This window comes from Cygnus atratus, chromosome 17 (assembly GCF_013377495.2).
Source record: "Cygnus atratus isolate AKBS03 ecotype Queensland, Australia chromosome 17, CAtr_DNAZoo_HiC_assembly, whole genome shotgun sequence".
NCBI classification, from domain to species: Eukaryota; Metazoa; Chordata; class Aves; order Anseriformes; family Anatidae; genus Cygnus; species Cygnus atratus.
In genome coordinates this window covers 9,895,597-9,909,282 of record NC_066378.1, presented here as the reverse complement: position 1 = coordinate 9,909,282, position 13,686 = coordinate 9,895,597, and the positions used below count along the sequence as shown (strand labels likewise).

At 37.7% G+C, this 13,686-nt stretch overlaps 1 protein-coding gene across 4 annotated transcripts in view; it reads right to left on the bottom strand.

Moving 5' to 3' along the window:
• RIMBP2 (RIMS binding protein 2) overlaps positions 1-13,686 on the bottom strand; it is a 140,529-nt gene that overhangs the window by 20,570 nt on the left and 106,273 nt on the right. For all 4 annotated transcript variants that reach the window (XM_050714129.1, XM_035564898.2, XM_035564897.2 and 1 more), the window contains 6 exons: positions 12,521-12,630; positions 11,260-12,069; positions 8,175-8,326; positions 7,314-7,781; positions 5,708-5,857; positions 3,979-4,137 (listed from right to left, as the gene is read on the bottom strand). In XM_050714129.1, coding sequence (XP_050570086.1) covers positions 3,979-4,137; positions 5,708-5,857; positions 7,314-7,781; positions 8,175-8,326; positions 11,260-12,069; positions 12,521-12,630 — 1,849 coding nt within the window. The remainder of the gene's footprint in view (positions 1-3,978; positions 4,138-5,707; positions 5,858-7,313; positions 7,782-8,174; positions 8,327-11,259; positions 12,070-12,520; positions 12,631-13,686) is intronic.

The following is a 13,686-nucleotide window of genomic DNA, read 5'->3' as shown; positions in this document are numbered from 1 at the left end:
AGCCCTGGCTCTCCCTTTCGAAGAAGCTGTTTGCCTGCATTCTCATGCAGAGATGCAGTCTGCAACTTCAAAGGCAAGAAGAGATGATCTAAAAAGGAAGGCAAAGTAGTGACAGTGCAGAGAGAAGGCAGAAAATGGAAATATGATGAAACCTGTGACTCCCCAAATCTGGGTCATGTTCACACTGGGGAGAATCTTGATTCTTGTCCAGAGATGGTTCATGATAAAGAGCATATCCTAAAAATTCTGAGAGTGAAATGAACAAAAACAACATGATGAAATGGATTCCTCGAGATGTTTAAAATAATAATTACTGATGAAATATTTTTCCAATTAAAATGCAGCTTTTTTTTTTTTTTTGAAAAGCAACATTTAGATGGGCAAAATAAATAAAGACAATATTGTGGAAAATTATAGTTCAGCTAACCCTTAATTAAAATTTAGATTCAGTTGTCCTTTAATAAAAGCAGCCATTATTGTAATTTTTTTTCTGTGGGAAAATCATTGTAAAGCAAATTAAACTGATTTCAGCATGACACAAAAGATGACTGTAAAGCAAAATGCGGAATAATAAACAAGAGAAAAAAAAGGGGGGGGGGAATGCAGCAGGTAGGTCCAAAGGATGGACTCTAAAAATTAACTCAGAAAAAAAAAAAAAGAAAAGAAAAAAAGTAGCAAGAGAAAGAAAACAGACTGATTTGGCAAGCAGATGTTAGAAGGAAGATTTATTTCACACACCAGAGAGTCTTCTGCATCTCTGTGGGTTGGCTTTGCAAGTGGACCAGCGGCCCTAGAGTCAGCCATTTTAAAGTCGGTCTTCCAGCCTCCCTGAACATCTTCATTAGACAAATTATCTGTTCTATTACATCTCTGAGCCTCATACTTTTTCTCATAACTGGGCTTGACCTGTTCATTCCTGGGCTCTACAAAGGAAGGACCCAAGTCACCAAAATCTTCTTCAATGCTGGTTTGTCTTGTTAAGGTTTTCCTGCGAGCAAGCAAGGGCCTCATGCTTTTCCTGCAGGAACAGTTAGCAGTCTCTGCACAACAGCTAGATGCAACATTGGCAGAAACTGAATCACAAGCATATCTGAAAGTAAAACGAGATTCTTCTTCTTCACTTCCACAGTCTAGTCCACTGTCTGGGCTTCTCGATAAGGATCGGCTATATTTACATCCTTTGTCGTCTCCAGCAAAATCCTCCATGCCTGAAATTCTGTGCTTGGCTGCATACCAGAAGTTGTGCTGCTGGTCTTGATTGTAGGGCCTAGGTGGTCTAGAGTCTCTAGCTATTGTGGGATTCTTTTTATAGGGCATACCTAAACCCTGCTTGTATAGCAGTTCAGAGTATTCAACATCCTCTTCAGCTACTTCTGGAATACTGAAAAGCTTTTTACTGTGATGTATCTGTTGTGAAAAGTCAGGCTGTTCCAAAAAAGTGGCTTCAGTGGTCTTATTCTTATCGCACTCCTTAAGATTATGTAATGTTAAAAACCAGACAGGGAACAAATAGTGTGTGACAAAAATAAAATGGGAGGGAAAAGGGAGAAGAAAAAAAATAAAGACAGAATTAGTTTTAGAGCAATGGCAAACATAAGACATGCAGCTTATTTAGTGAAAAAGATGTCATGCTTTGAATCTGTGAAAAATAAAGACATGATTAAGAAGTTGCTGGGTGTCAGATACAACATGAGAGGTCAGTACAAACAACTGAGTGATGCTCTAACAAGAATAAACCCATGCATTTAAAACAAAGCAATAGAAGCTGCATACAGGTTCCAGCATGGTGAATGAGAATGACATTAAAACATGGCACTAATGCTTAGTACTTTCCTTGCCCCATGCCAAATTGCAATTTAATTTTTCTTTGTAACCAGAACCCTTATCTGAGAATGAAAATTCTGTTATAACAAGCTGTCTTGCTTTGCATCTGTGAAAGTACTGTATATTCCTAGATCTCCTGCCAGAGGAGAAATAGTTTGCAAACATCATTAAAGAAGCTCTAGTTTCCTTTGTCAAATTGTAAAAAATATATATATATATATTATATATATATATATATATATTATATATATATAAAGCACAATTTTTAAAGCTTGGCTTCCACAGAAAGAACCCTGAGAAGCAGACTGCTCTCTGATGTCTCTTGGTTTGCACTGTCATCATATCTCTCAAAATAATCTTGTACCTGCTTGTTAAAACCAATATTTGAGAATCAGCCTATTAGTAGAAGTAAGTGAAAGTCTCTGTTTATTATCAGAAGTAGGTAAAAACTTTCCCAGCCTGAATAAAATAAGCATTCTGATCATGATAGATACATATAATAGGGAATAACAATCTCCCAATAAAGCAAGTATATATCTGCATACAAAGCATTTTCTTGTTACTTGGGAGAGAATGCTCAACTACAGCTGAAAGTGCATGGTTGGCATACCTTCAGATGCAAGAGGAACAGGAATCTGTTTACATTATGGAAAATTCATTAAATGTGTTTTTCATTTTTTTGTTAGCTACTGCTGTTGCAAAGTGAGACTGGATCTAGTGAAAGAGGGGGAAATTATCAAACACTTTGGGATCAGAACATGACCTGCATTTTGTATCAAAAAGCTTATCAACATGGTGGGCAATATTCTACAAATGAGACTTTGACATCCATGAGTCCTTCCCCAGGAAGTACTCACACTGAATTCTACTGAAACTGAAAATCAACCATACCCTCCACATACACTACTACATCGAGAGAAGTATGCCTGCAAACTTTAACACATCTAAAATGATTTACTACACCAAATAAGGGTCTGGATCACCTATTTAGATATCAAAATTGGCAACACTATTGTAAAACCAAGAAGTAGACATAATTTCTGATGCATAAAGAACAAGAACAGTCTAGGGATAATTCACTTTTTCCCCAGATGAACGGGACAGAAGTAGCATGCAGAAGGATTTCAGTTTGAACCTTTATGATAGCAGAAGAATCGAAACACTGATTATTTTTCTTTTGAAAAAAGTACCTGTCTCATTCCAGATAGTATCAGAATAAAAGGGCTGAATTTACAGTACATGAAGGCAGTTACAATAACAGTCAGAATTCTTCTATACATGACAACATAGCATTTTTTTTTTAGTTAAATAACAGCATACTGGAAGAAAAATACACCTGTGGTTTCCCTTACCATTCAAGTTATCCAACTTGCTAAAAAAACACAATTTAGTGTAATCAATAGACACATGAAAAGCAATTACAATTTATACATACAAGTATGAGAAATGTATATTCTGTATTGGGTAAGTTCAACATTCTGCATATAATTAATTGTTAATAATTCCATGATAAATACTTCTCTGTTGTGATTAAGCAGTATTGCTGATAGATATTTCCTACTGTCTCTGACAGGTGATTATTAAGGTGATTCCTTAATAATCAGAGCACAAGGATTTCTGATAATACATTTATCAAACAAAGTTCACCCAAATCCCCTTCTTACAAGTGAGCTGTAAAGCCAGAGGAAGAGATGGCACTGCACTGAAAACAGGAAAAAATTCCTTAGACATGAAAAGCCTAAGTATTTTTTTCCTGTATGTATGCATGTTTATATAAACCTTTTTGCCCAGAAACAACTCATTGTCTGGGTAGCACATGCAGTGTATTGTCATATAAACATGGGAAAAGACCCCCGATATAGATCAGAAATTGCAACTTCCACAATTACATATAGGAAAATAGTCAACTAGCTAAAAGATTAGCTATCCAACTATAGAAGAAATAAAGGAGGAAAAAAAAAGAAAAAGATGCCAAACCAAATGTATTAAAGGTAGCCTCGATATCATAAAACAATGTTTGCCCTAGTTCTAGTTTTATACAACAGTGTTAGTTTTAATTGTCTGCAAAATCCATAATTGTCTAAAAGAAATGTTTTGAAGGAAGAATAAAAAATATGGAAGTATTCTTAAGGTTTCTCCCGCAGTCATGCTTACCTTAAGTGCATTATGTGAAGTCACACTGACTCGTCGTCTTCCTCCATCCTCCAGCTGCATTTCCGAGTACAGCTCTTCTTCATCTTCCTCCATAATATCAGACAAGTCAGAACCTCTGCTGCTCTCTGTATGGTACTCTTCACCATGGCAATAGTGAGGCTAATCAGCAAGGTGAGGGAGAAAAATCTTTACTGACTGACATTGAAAATCTTTGTATACCACCAAGAAGGACTAAAGCATTTCCTAGGTGTGAATTTCAAGCTAATACTACATATAAATTACATCATGCAGCTTGCTCCTCTGTTTTAGCAGATGGATCATGTATAAAACTTTTTTCCCATTTATGCTCCCAATTCAAGAAATCCAATCTCAATCTCACAGGTGACCCAAAAAAGAATGTCTGCATTCAGAGCACCAAATCTAGTTTCAGTCTTGATCAAATTCCCATAATTTAAAGAGGTCCTTCATGCATCAGTAGACTTGCTGACCACATTGTAAAAGCCCTAGGATAATTCACATATCATCTGTTCTTCACAGCTGTTTGTTACATCACATTATAATTTAAAAGTGATCAGCACTTAATTATTGCAGAATGTTACTATCATTATATGATACAGCTAGCTGATGGAGTTTGAAGTTTTCATTCGTGCAAACACTATAGGAATAGACTGCTATGATCTTAATGTTTTTTTAAAACCAATTCAATATTTCAAGTTCTTATTAACTTCCAATTAGTTGGAAGATAAAGAGGACAAAGTATGTCTTACTGAATTGCTATTGTTAAATAGGAGTGGCCTTGGTTAAACTTTTAAGCCAGAACATTACATTTATCAAACCAGATCATAAACTAAACTCATTGTACATTTTATAACTAAACTAAACTCACTGCACATTTTGTAAGCACAGCGTGATTAGATATATTAAAAAAATGGGAACCACTGTACATGAAGATGGAATCAAATCCTGAAGCTGCATATTGAGGAACATTTGAAGTTTGGAGTAATGTTTATAAGTGCTTGAGCTTCTGTAGTGAACTGAACCAAAATTCCAGAAAGTCTCAAAATTGGTACAAAAAAAATGAAGGCCATTGCTTTGACCCTTCAACAAGGGAGGTCAGATGTTTGGCTAATAAGATTTTCAACCATGTCAAGACATAATAAAATATCTCTTTGCTAGGACTTACAACTCTCTTGAAAGTAATGTAGTAAATTCATGTTTGTTTCCAGCAGGATCAGACTAAAAGCTGCACAGGTGTGGAAAAATTCTTTTGGCAACATCTCTCTATTCCTTACAGCATGCAAAGTATGTATGTATGTTGCTGATTTTCTGCTAATTAGGATTACAGGTTATGTCTTTTATGGTACACAGAAATCCTTCCCCCTTTCCTTTTTTTTCCTCACAGAATGCTTTCATATGCAAGAGTAATGCATGATACAGAAGAAACTCAGAGCCCAAATGTGACATTTAAGTCACATTTCTGTTCCATTTTTTTCTGTTTCCAGTGCTTAAGACCACTGCTTGGGATAACAACCTATAGATGCATGGTGCCAAGCATTCAGTTCCCATAAAAACAGCATAATGCTCCAGTAACAGGACATTCACCTACCTACCCACAGTTTTACCAGTATGACTACAATAATCAGTTGATACCTTGAATAGCCTGCTGAGCTTCACAAAATACTTGTTTCATACCAGACAACTGACACAAGAAAAATACCAGGCTACTTACTTGCTTTCCAAGTTCTGACCCTTTCAGAAAATCATCAACTGAAGCCCCCCTCCTTTTGACATTAGGAGAATCATAGCCATCTTCCTCATCATCTGAGTTAGCATACTGGGCTGCATTGCTCCTTTCACTAAAAACACTTCTTCTCTCCATCTATCAAAGCAACAAAAAATGGAAAATTGTGAAGACTTGATCCTGCAACCAACGGAGAAATGGTAAATATAAGACATGAGTATTCAAGAACACAACATTTAAATATACTTGTGGTTTACAACAATGTTAGTTTTCCTGACTCTAACCTTTTAGGAGTCTGCAGGAGTTTTTTGGTTGTAGTATCACTCTCACGCAAGGAATTATATGTTTTCATGTGACCATTAACTCAGCTGCTAGCTTTCTTCCCTCTACCACTGTTATCTTAAAATTTTCAGCATTCTACAGGCAGAGGCTGCTAATGAAGACATTAGTTTCCCCCTTGGCAGAGGACTAGCAGAAGACCTAGCCACTCATTTCAGCATTTTTGACCTCAGTACAAAGAAACCAAAACAACAAAAAAAAAAAGTATAGAATGAGACTTTATGCTCTTCCTCTGCTCACAGGTGTCTCTTACCCCTCAGCTACTGAATGCTGCTGCCTACTCCCATGACAAGGGCTCCTGACTGTGCCATCTAACAGGCTGGATAGATGTCAGGGAGAGGACACTCAGTAGCCTACTGCAAAGGGAGAATTGCTACTACTGGAGACCAAACATGACAAATATCACTGGCAGAATTTGATTTAAGGTAGAGTGAATCCATCTGTAAATTTCTGTCCAGATCCCTGAACATTTCGAGCATCAATAAAGTTAATGTAAATAAGCGTGGTTCAGAGCATATGCTATGTCAGCAACTTTCAAAAACAGAAAAAGCATTTCAGTTCTCTTTCTCTATATGTTTGTTATATCAACTTTCATTTGAGTGCCAAAGAAACTAATTGTCTTTACTCCATTACATTTATCCCAGTTTGCTTTCCTTATAAAGAAAGGGGAGAAATACACATAGAGCTTATTGACCCAGAATTATCTAGCTTCTCAAAACTGGTATCATCACCTACTGGCTCAATTCTGTTCTGAAACAGAGAGAGTCAATACTGGCGGGTTGTTAAGACATGCATAAATTTCAAAGTAAATGAAATTATTCTGGAGATACAATGGGAGACCAAAGACTCCATATAAAAGCTCATGACTGACAAATGAAGGACAAAGAGAATATATGAAAACTGACACCATATCCTGAAGCAAGTAACTAGCAGTTATGAGCAGCTTGTGATGAGAAAGTAACTGCCCAGGGACCTTTTCTTTTTTTTTTCTTTTTTTTTCAGAAGTAAGGCTCTTCATTTTCTGAAAACAACATTTCTAGTGATCAAAGGTCGATCAGTGTTCTTTATAGTTACAAGCATATTTGTGAAAGATGCCACAGAATTTTATCACACTGCTTCTTCTCAAACCACTGATCTTCAGTGTTTGGGAATTTATTAGCTGCTCAGTCAGGCATATACTACAAAGTTTTTTGATGGTAAGTGCTACAATGAATAAAGCAATCCCTAAAAGCAGCAAGAAAAAGTTTGCCTTTACCCTATTGCTCTCTGCAACTCGTTGTGCAGCTTCTCTTGCCATGGCTTTTGCAACAGTATTTGGGACAGGTGTGCCTTGAGGTTGAGGGAGTATTCGGTTAGGTGATGGAGACCTCCTCGCCTGAAGAGGGCTGTGAAAGTTAGGGACAGGTGGCTCAAGTGTGTGCCCATGAACAGGGGATGCCGAACGAGTCTGCTCCCATGACTCATCCATTTTTAAATGTGGACCTAAATGTTCTTCTTTGGTTTCTGGGGCTCCGGCACTTGCTAATGGCTTAGATTTGGGAGCAGTTCTGGGGTGAGGGGTTGGAGGCACCAGTAGGTCAGATGGAATGGCAGCAACAGTAGAGTCCACTGATTCCCCTTGTGCAGAGAGTGTTCGAACAGTAACTTCTTTTGCTTCCAGATTTCTTAGTCTCATTAGCTCCACCAGTGTGTTCTCTGCTGTTGGAAAGATCACTTCCGCCACCTGGGTACACAAACAAGCAACTTACTAGCATAAAGACATCTATCTCCCTCCCCTCATCACTCCCCTCAATGACACTGAAGTACAGCCTTCAAGGTCTTAACATGGAGTGAATTATTGCCAATACAGTGTGAGCTTTGAGAGCTCACATTAGGGCTCCACACCAATTAGCACCAGTTGTCTTTAATCCTTTCAACTCATTTGTTCAAAAGCTGAAGTGTGTATAAAAAGGGAGCTAATGATCAAGTTAAGCACAAACAAAAGAACAGGTTCTGCTGACATCCAGGAAAGCCCTGCACACATCCAAGTGCCATCACACATTTATTGCTGCCTTTACCTGTCAGTGGAAATTCACCTTATGTAGATGGTACCTGTAACACTGGAAGGAGAACTCACCCGTTGACCTTTCGCATAAACGCCATAGCCTGTGACATTGGCACCATGGGAGGTCCCTGTTGCTGTCAAAGTTGGTGGTTTCCAGGACACCTGTACGGTCGCTGGAGTGGACCCGGCCCGGACAGTAACATCTTGAGGTGGAGCTGGGGGACCTAAAGACAGGCAAGATTGGTCACCTTTGAGCATTAGATCAGAGTTTGTACATCAGCTAATAATACTTTTGAGTTGGAAACTACTGATCTCAAAGTACTTATTTTTTCAAGAAGACAAAATATTCTTACTGCAGTTACAGTGTAGAAACAGAAGCATACACTCAGCAGGTCATGGAGCTATAAACTGACCCTCAGCCTACAGCCATTAACTAAGCTATATTTGCAAGACAGTCTGTACTTGCACCTTGCTCAGGACCAATTTTTATCCCTTCAGACTGCATAACTACTACTTACTCTGAACGCAGAAAATGTGAACAGAAAAACGTGGGGAGAAAAGTGCCCAGAAGTGGCTCTGTTAATGAAAAACTGCTGCAAGTGACAGCAAGTGACTCTGGAATATATCTTTGCACTGAATGCACATGGCATACTCAGAAATCACTTTCAAATTCTGCCTCATGACCATCAGTGACTCCGAGCCAAGATTTGCAGGTCAGAAAGCACTTTGAGACTAAGGTGCGCTGCGGACTGTGAGCCAGAACCGTAACCTTTTCAATCAGCAGCATGTTGGTGTAATGGGCAACTGGACTAAAAGACTCCTCTGCACTGAAAAAAAAATACGCCTGCTAACCTTTTAAGGCATTTACAGTACGTTAGGGTAATAGCACACCAAGTACATCCTTAATTAAAAGGCATTATTAACCTACTATAAATAGCTCTACTTTGGACAGAAACCAAAGTAAAAACATCACAGAGATTATTAGTTCATGAATATTTCAGGCATCCTGTTCTGTTAATTTAACAGTCAAACACTGAGAAGTGTTTCATGCTAAAACATTTCAGAAGCGGGTTTCAGCTGCAGCTATCTCTGGGTAATAGTTGGGAGATGATAAACCTTAGTTGCTGTGAGTTTGCTTTTGCCACTGAACTAGGCACCACCAATTTTTGTTCATTTACTGAGAGAGAAAGCTACAAATATTATAACTGTGTGCATTCATTGCTACCAAACAGATCATGACACAAGCGTTAATATCAAACAAGCCTCACCTTCTAGATAAAACCATCAGTGCATTTCAGTAGTTTTTTGTCACTGAGCTTCAGCCTTTACCATGGATCCAAATACTTTCGCAAGGATTTGCATGGAAATACAATTCTGGTCATATTCAGGACACTACAGGCAGAGCACAATTTTTTTGCCTGTACCATTAGTTGCACTTACAGTGTATTTTTAACTAGCAAGGCCAAACCACGTAAACTGATCTAATACTATTCGTTCCCAAGACGTAGATTTTAATTTAGGGTTCAATTTCATCTTCCCTATTTTATTGACAGCCAGCATGCCCGATACAGCAGAGTTCCTCAGTTTACAGGAGAGAATGCATCTGATCTAGTCCAGGATCTTGTCTCTGACAATGACATTCATCTGCTCCTGCAGGAGAAGGCACCTTCCTCCCTTTTCTCTCTCTCTTGCCCTCTCACCACCCAAAAAAATAATCAATCTCCAGGGAGTCTATCTCTACTTTTGTAGGCTGTAACAGAGATTGGTTTAATAAACTGTAATGCTTCTCAGTAGAGAACAATTCATTGTTGCTTTATCATGCTTTAGCAACTAGAGGGTGATGCAGCATGTTAAGTAGTTGTCCTGAAAAAACCTCACTCAAAAGACTTTTCCCAAATAACAAAGGTGAGATATTTAATAAATTTAAACCACCATCTAGACAGTATCTCCCAGCTCCTGCAGAACATATACGAAGTTTAAAATGCCCTCCTATTAGCAAATGCTACAATAGCACCACCACTTAACCCACTGAAATGATTTAAAACAAGATAGTAAATGCCTTAACTGAGGACATTTTTACTGAACCTATAAATCAACAGCATCAAAAGCAGTAGACATACAACCTTAATTCCCTCTCTCAATTCAACCGTCTTGCATGTCTCCTTACACATAAGTCTCACAAGACAAGGAAGAGACCAGAACTAATTCATCCCCCTTTGCTGGAATCAATCCCAGCAAAGTCAATTAACCCATTGCACAATACATGTTATTGGAATTTTACTGGCCAAAAGTCACTTGTGCTTTACTGTCCCTGCTTCAGAGGCATTCAGTGCTCTGAAAGTCTAACTATATAAGGAGGCTTCTACTTGTCCTTGATTAGATGAATCTATAAGAAGAGATGTCCGAAATTTTCAGGTATTGCAATACATCCCCAAAATTATGACATTACCCTTTAAATGTACTACATTATTTCAGCTCTAGTTTTCAATGCTACATCACTGTTCTTAAATACTGGGAAAAGACTCATAACACTTACCAACATCTCTAATGTAAAGGCAAGTTGGGGGAAAAAAATCCCTTTCTTTCCAAAACATGACTAATTTGTTACCTTTAAAAATTCTTATTATACTTCTGATCACAACCACACAAACAAAAGATATTTGAATCCCCTTAAATCACTGCATAATCCTCTATGCTATCTATAATGCTTTTCATTACAGAAGGGAGTTGGGTCGTCCCTGTAAAAAGTGCATTCAGACACACAAACAACATACAAATAATATTCTAGAAGTAATAACTGTTTCTTTCCAGCACTGTCCACACCAACAAAAATAAATAATTACCAGAACTTGCATAACTAGACTAATTAAAAACAAATTGAGATTATTCTGATAAAAACACATTTTAGCATGTGATCTGTAATTAAGATAAACATGTCTTTCCCTAGTTTATCTCTCCAGAATGTACCCAGGAACCAGGAATTGAATAAAGCAGGAGAGAAATTAATTATAGATACCATAAAGCAATCTAATAATCCGCAGTCTTCCCATGAGTGTGACAGGGATTACAGCATAAAGCTAAAGGTTAGGTTAATTTACTTAGAATTTTTCAGAGAAACTTAACTGCAGAGTTTTGGGGTAGGAAAAAAATATCAAACCTGCTGGCAATGTAGAAAATTCCACAAAGGCTTCCTTTTTTTCTCGTTGTTCTAGGGGAAGCTGCCAGGGCATCTGATGGGGCTTTGCCATGACCTTCACCTTGTAGGCCATATTGGGTTTCAAATTAAAAAAATGGTACTTGTAGCTGGCAGCCTTGACAATGTCAAATTCTTCTTCATTAAGAAATATGACATGGCTGTAATTACTATTTGTAGGGAGCCAGGAGAGCTCAGCAGAAATCTGGGTTATGTTTTCCACTTTAAGATTAGAGGGGGCTACAATTACGTCCTTCCCAACTAACAAACTGCACTGCAGTTCATCCGAGTTACCCTTGTTTGTAATGCTCTGAATTGATATTCGGTATGTACAAGTAGAAATGTTAAGCTTTTCTATAAGGGCTTTCGTTCTGCTTCCCAAGGCTATGTTCATCCGTATTTCTTTGTCAACCAGAACATTATAGCTGCTAACGGTTCCCCATCCAGGTGGCACTACCGGTGGCTCCCAGCCCACAATGACACTTTTGGCTAGTTGTTTAATAAGGGTGATTTTTCTAGGATAAGGCACAATGTCTTCTCCAATTTCATCGATGTTCACATCCAGAGTCCCTGCGCCATTGCTGATTATGCTAGAGTCTATGTGACTTGGTGGACTTATCTCTAGGATATCTCCTTCTAAAGTAGAACCCGAATGGTTGATAAAATTCTGATCTTGTTCACTGCTTAACGTGCTTGATAAACGGGTCTCATTGTCTTGAACAAAATCCACAAAATTTGAAGGGACTAGTCCTCTCTGTCCATCTAGGAGTTCCCCTGGTGAGAGAGAATAATGTCATTAAAGTCTTTGAAGTGCATTCCTCCTGCATGTTAATGCCTTGCAATAAATAGATAATGAAGACAATATAGATGAAAACTATACATAAACAGCATTCAGTTAGAGAAAATAAGGGTTCAGTGTAGAAAAAAAAAACAACAGAACTTGCAGTAATTTTTCTTGTCACCTCAAATCTTATCTTGCAAGTAGGAAAAGCTGACAATATAAAGTATCTTATAATTAGCTATGCCTGCAAGGAGTGGCTTTGCCAGTCCAGAAACTCTGTTAATTAACACAATGACGATAGCGGTAATTTTAGCAACTGATTTTGTAGTAGATGAAGGAAAGTACACGGAGTGTATTTAACACTGATTTGAATCTGCATCGATTAGCATGAATTTACAGATTTAAAAAAACAAAAACAAAACAAAACAAAAAAAAACCACAAACCTTCATAAAAGCCATCTTCATCCATATCTCCATACACATAAAGGTACTTTCCTGCCGTAAGGGGGAGCTCTGCTTCTGGATTTTCATTCGGTCCATCGAAAGGGTTGTAACTGCAAAGGAGTACAGATGGAAAATATGCGTGTTCACTTACAACCACCACATACTTGCACACTAATCAGAAGAAGGTGTACACTTCTAAGGGTGCATTAGATGATAATTCGGTTTATTGTTTTTGATTACCTTCTGAAACATATTTTGAGTGGAGTCTAGGTGAGTTTGTTGTATTGCCTCTATGAACTGTATTGCTAACAGACTGCCACGAAACACAACATATTCACTTAAACACTATACACTTAAAACCACATCCTTTTCCAGAGAATTTACTCACAGATTTTTCACTTAGATCTCTTTGAATACTCTGGCCTAAATCTTTATTTAAAAAAAAAAAAAAAAAAAAAAAGAATTAAGGAGATCTCACTTGGGACATCTCTTCCAGTCCCCATCTTCTGTTTGTTTTATATGACAGTCTTTTACACAAGTTATTAAACTTCAACAGAGACAAATTAAATAGAGACAAAAACAGTAAGCTACAGCTAAAGCAAACTACTCATAGACAAAACTAGTTATAAGTGTTGAAATCCATATTAATCTTGGAGCATGAATGCAGCCTGTGAGTTAACTACAGGCAGATAATCATTCTTTGCTGTAAGGTGTTGTAGAAAACAGGGCTGGCCAGGAGACTGATATATCATTTGGCACAAGCAGTGTATTAGTGCTTATGAGAGCATCCACATGTTATAATCATTCTAGTAATCTTGAATAAATATTAGAATCTGTTTAAAATCAGTTTGAAATATAAAACTATAAGACAGCAGACTTGCTGATGAGAGTAGATGCAGTGATACAGTTATCCTCAGGATGTAAATGCTCCCAAGGATAACTGCATTTTCTGAGAATTAAAGTGCATGGAAATGGCAGTATTTTGCAGCCTTGGCAAACAGGAAAGGGGTCTGCTATCTATAGTAGTCTCAAGCTCGGTTTACAGTGAAAATAATTGTTTTCTGTTTTTGTAGTCTTATGGTATCAGAAGCAAGTGAACATCAAATACTAAGGAATTCAGTTGACCAATTATTTATTACCTGCCAGCTTTGGGCTATATCCCCTGA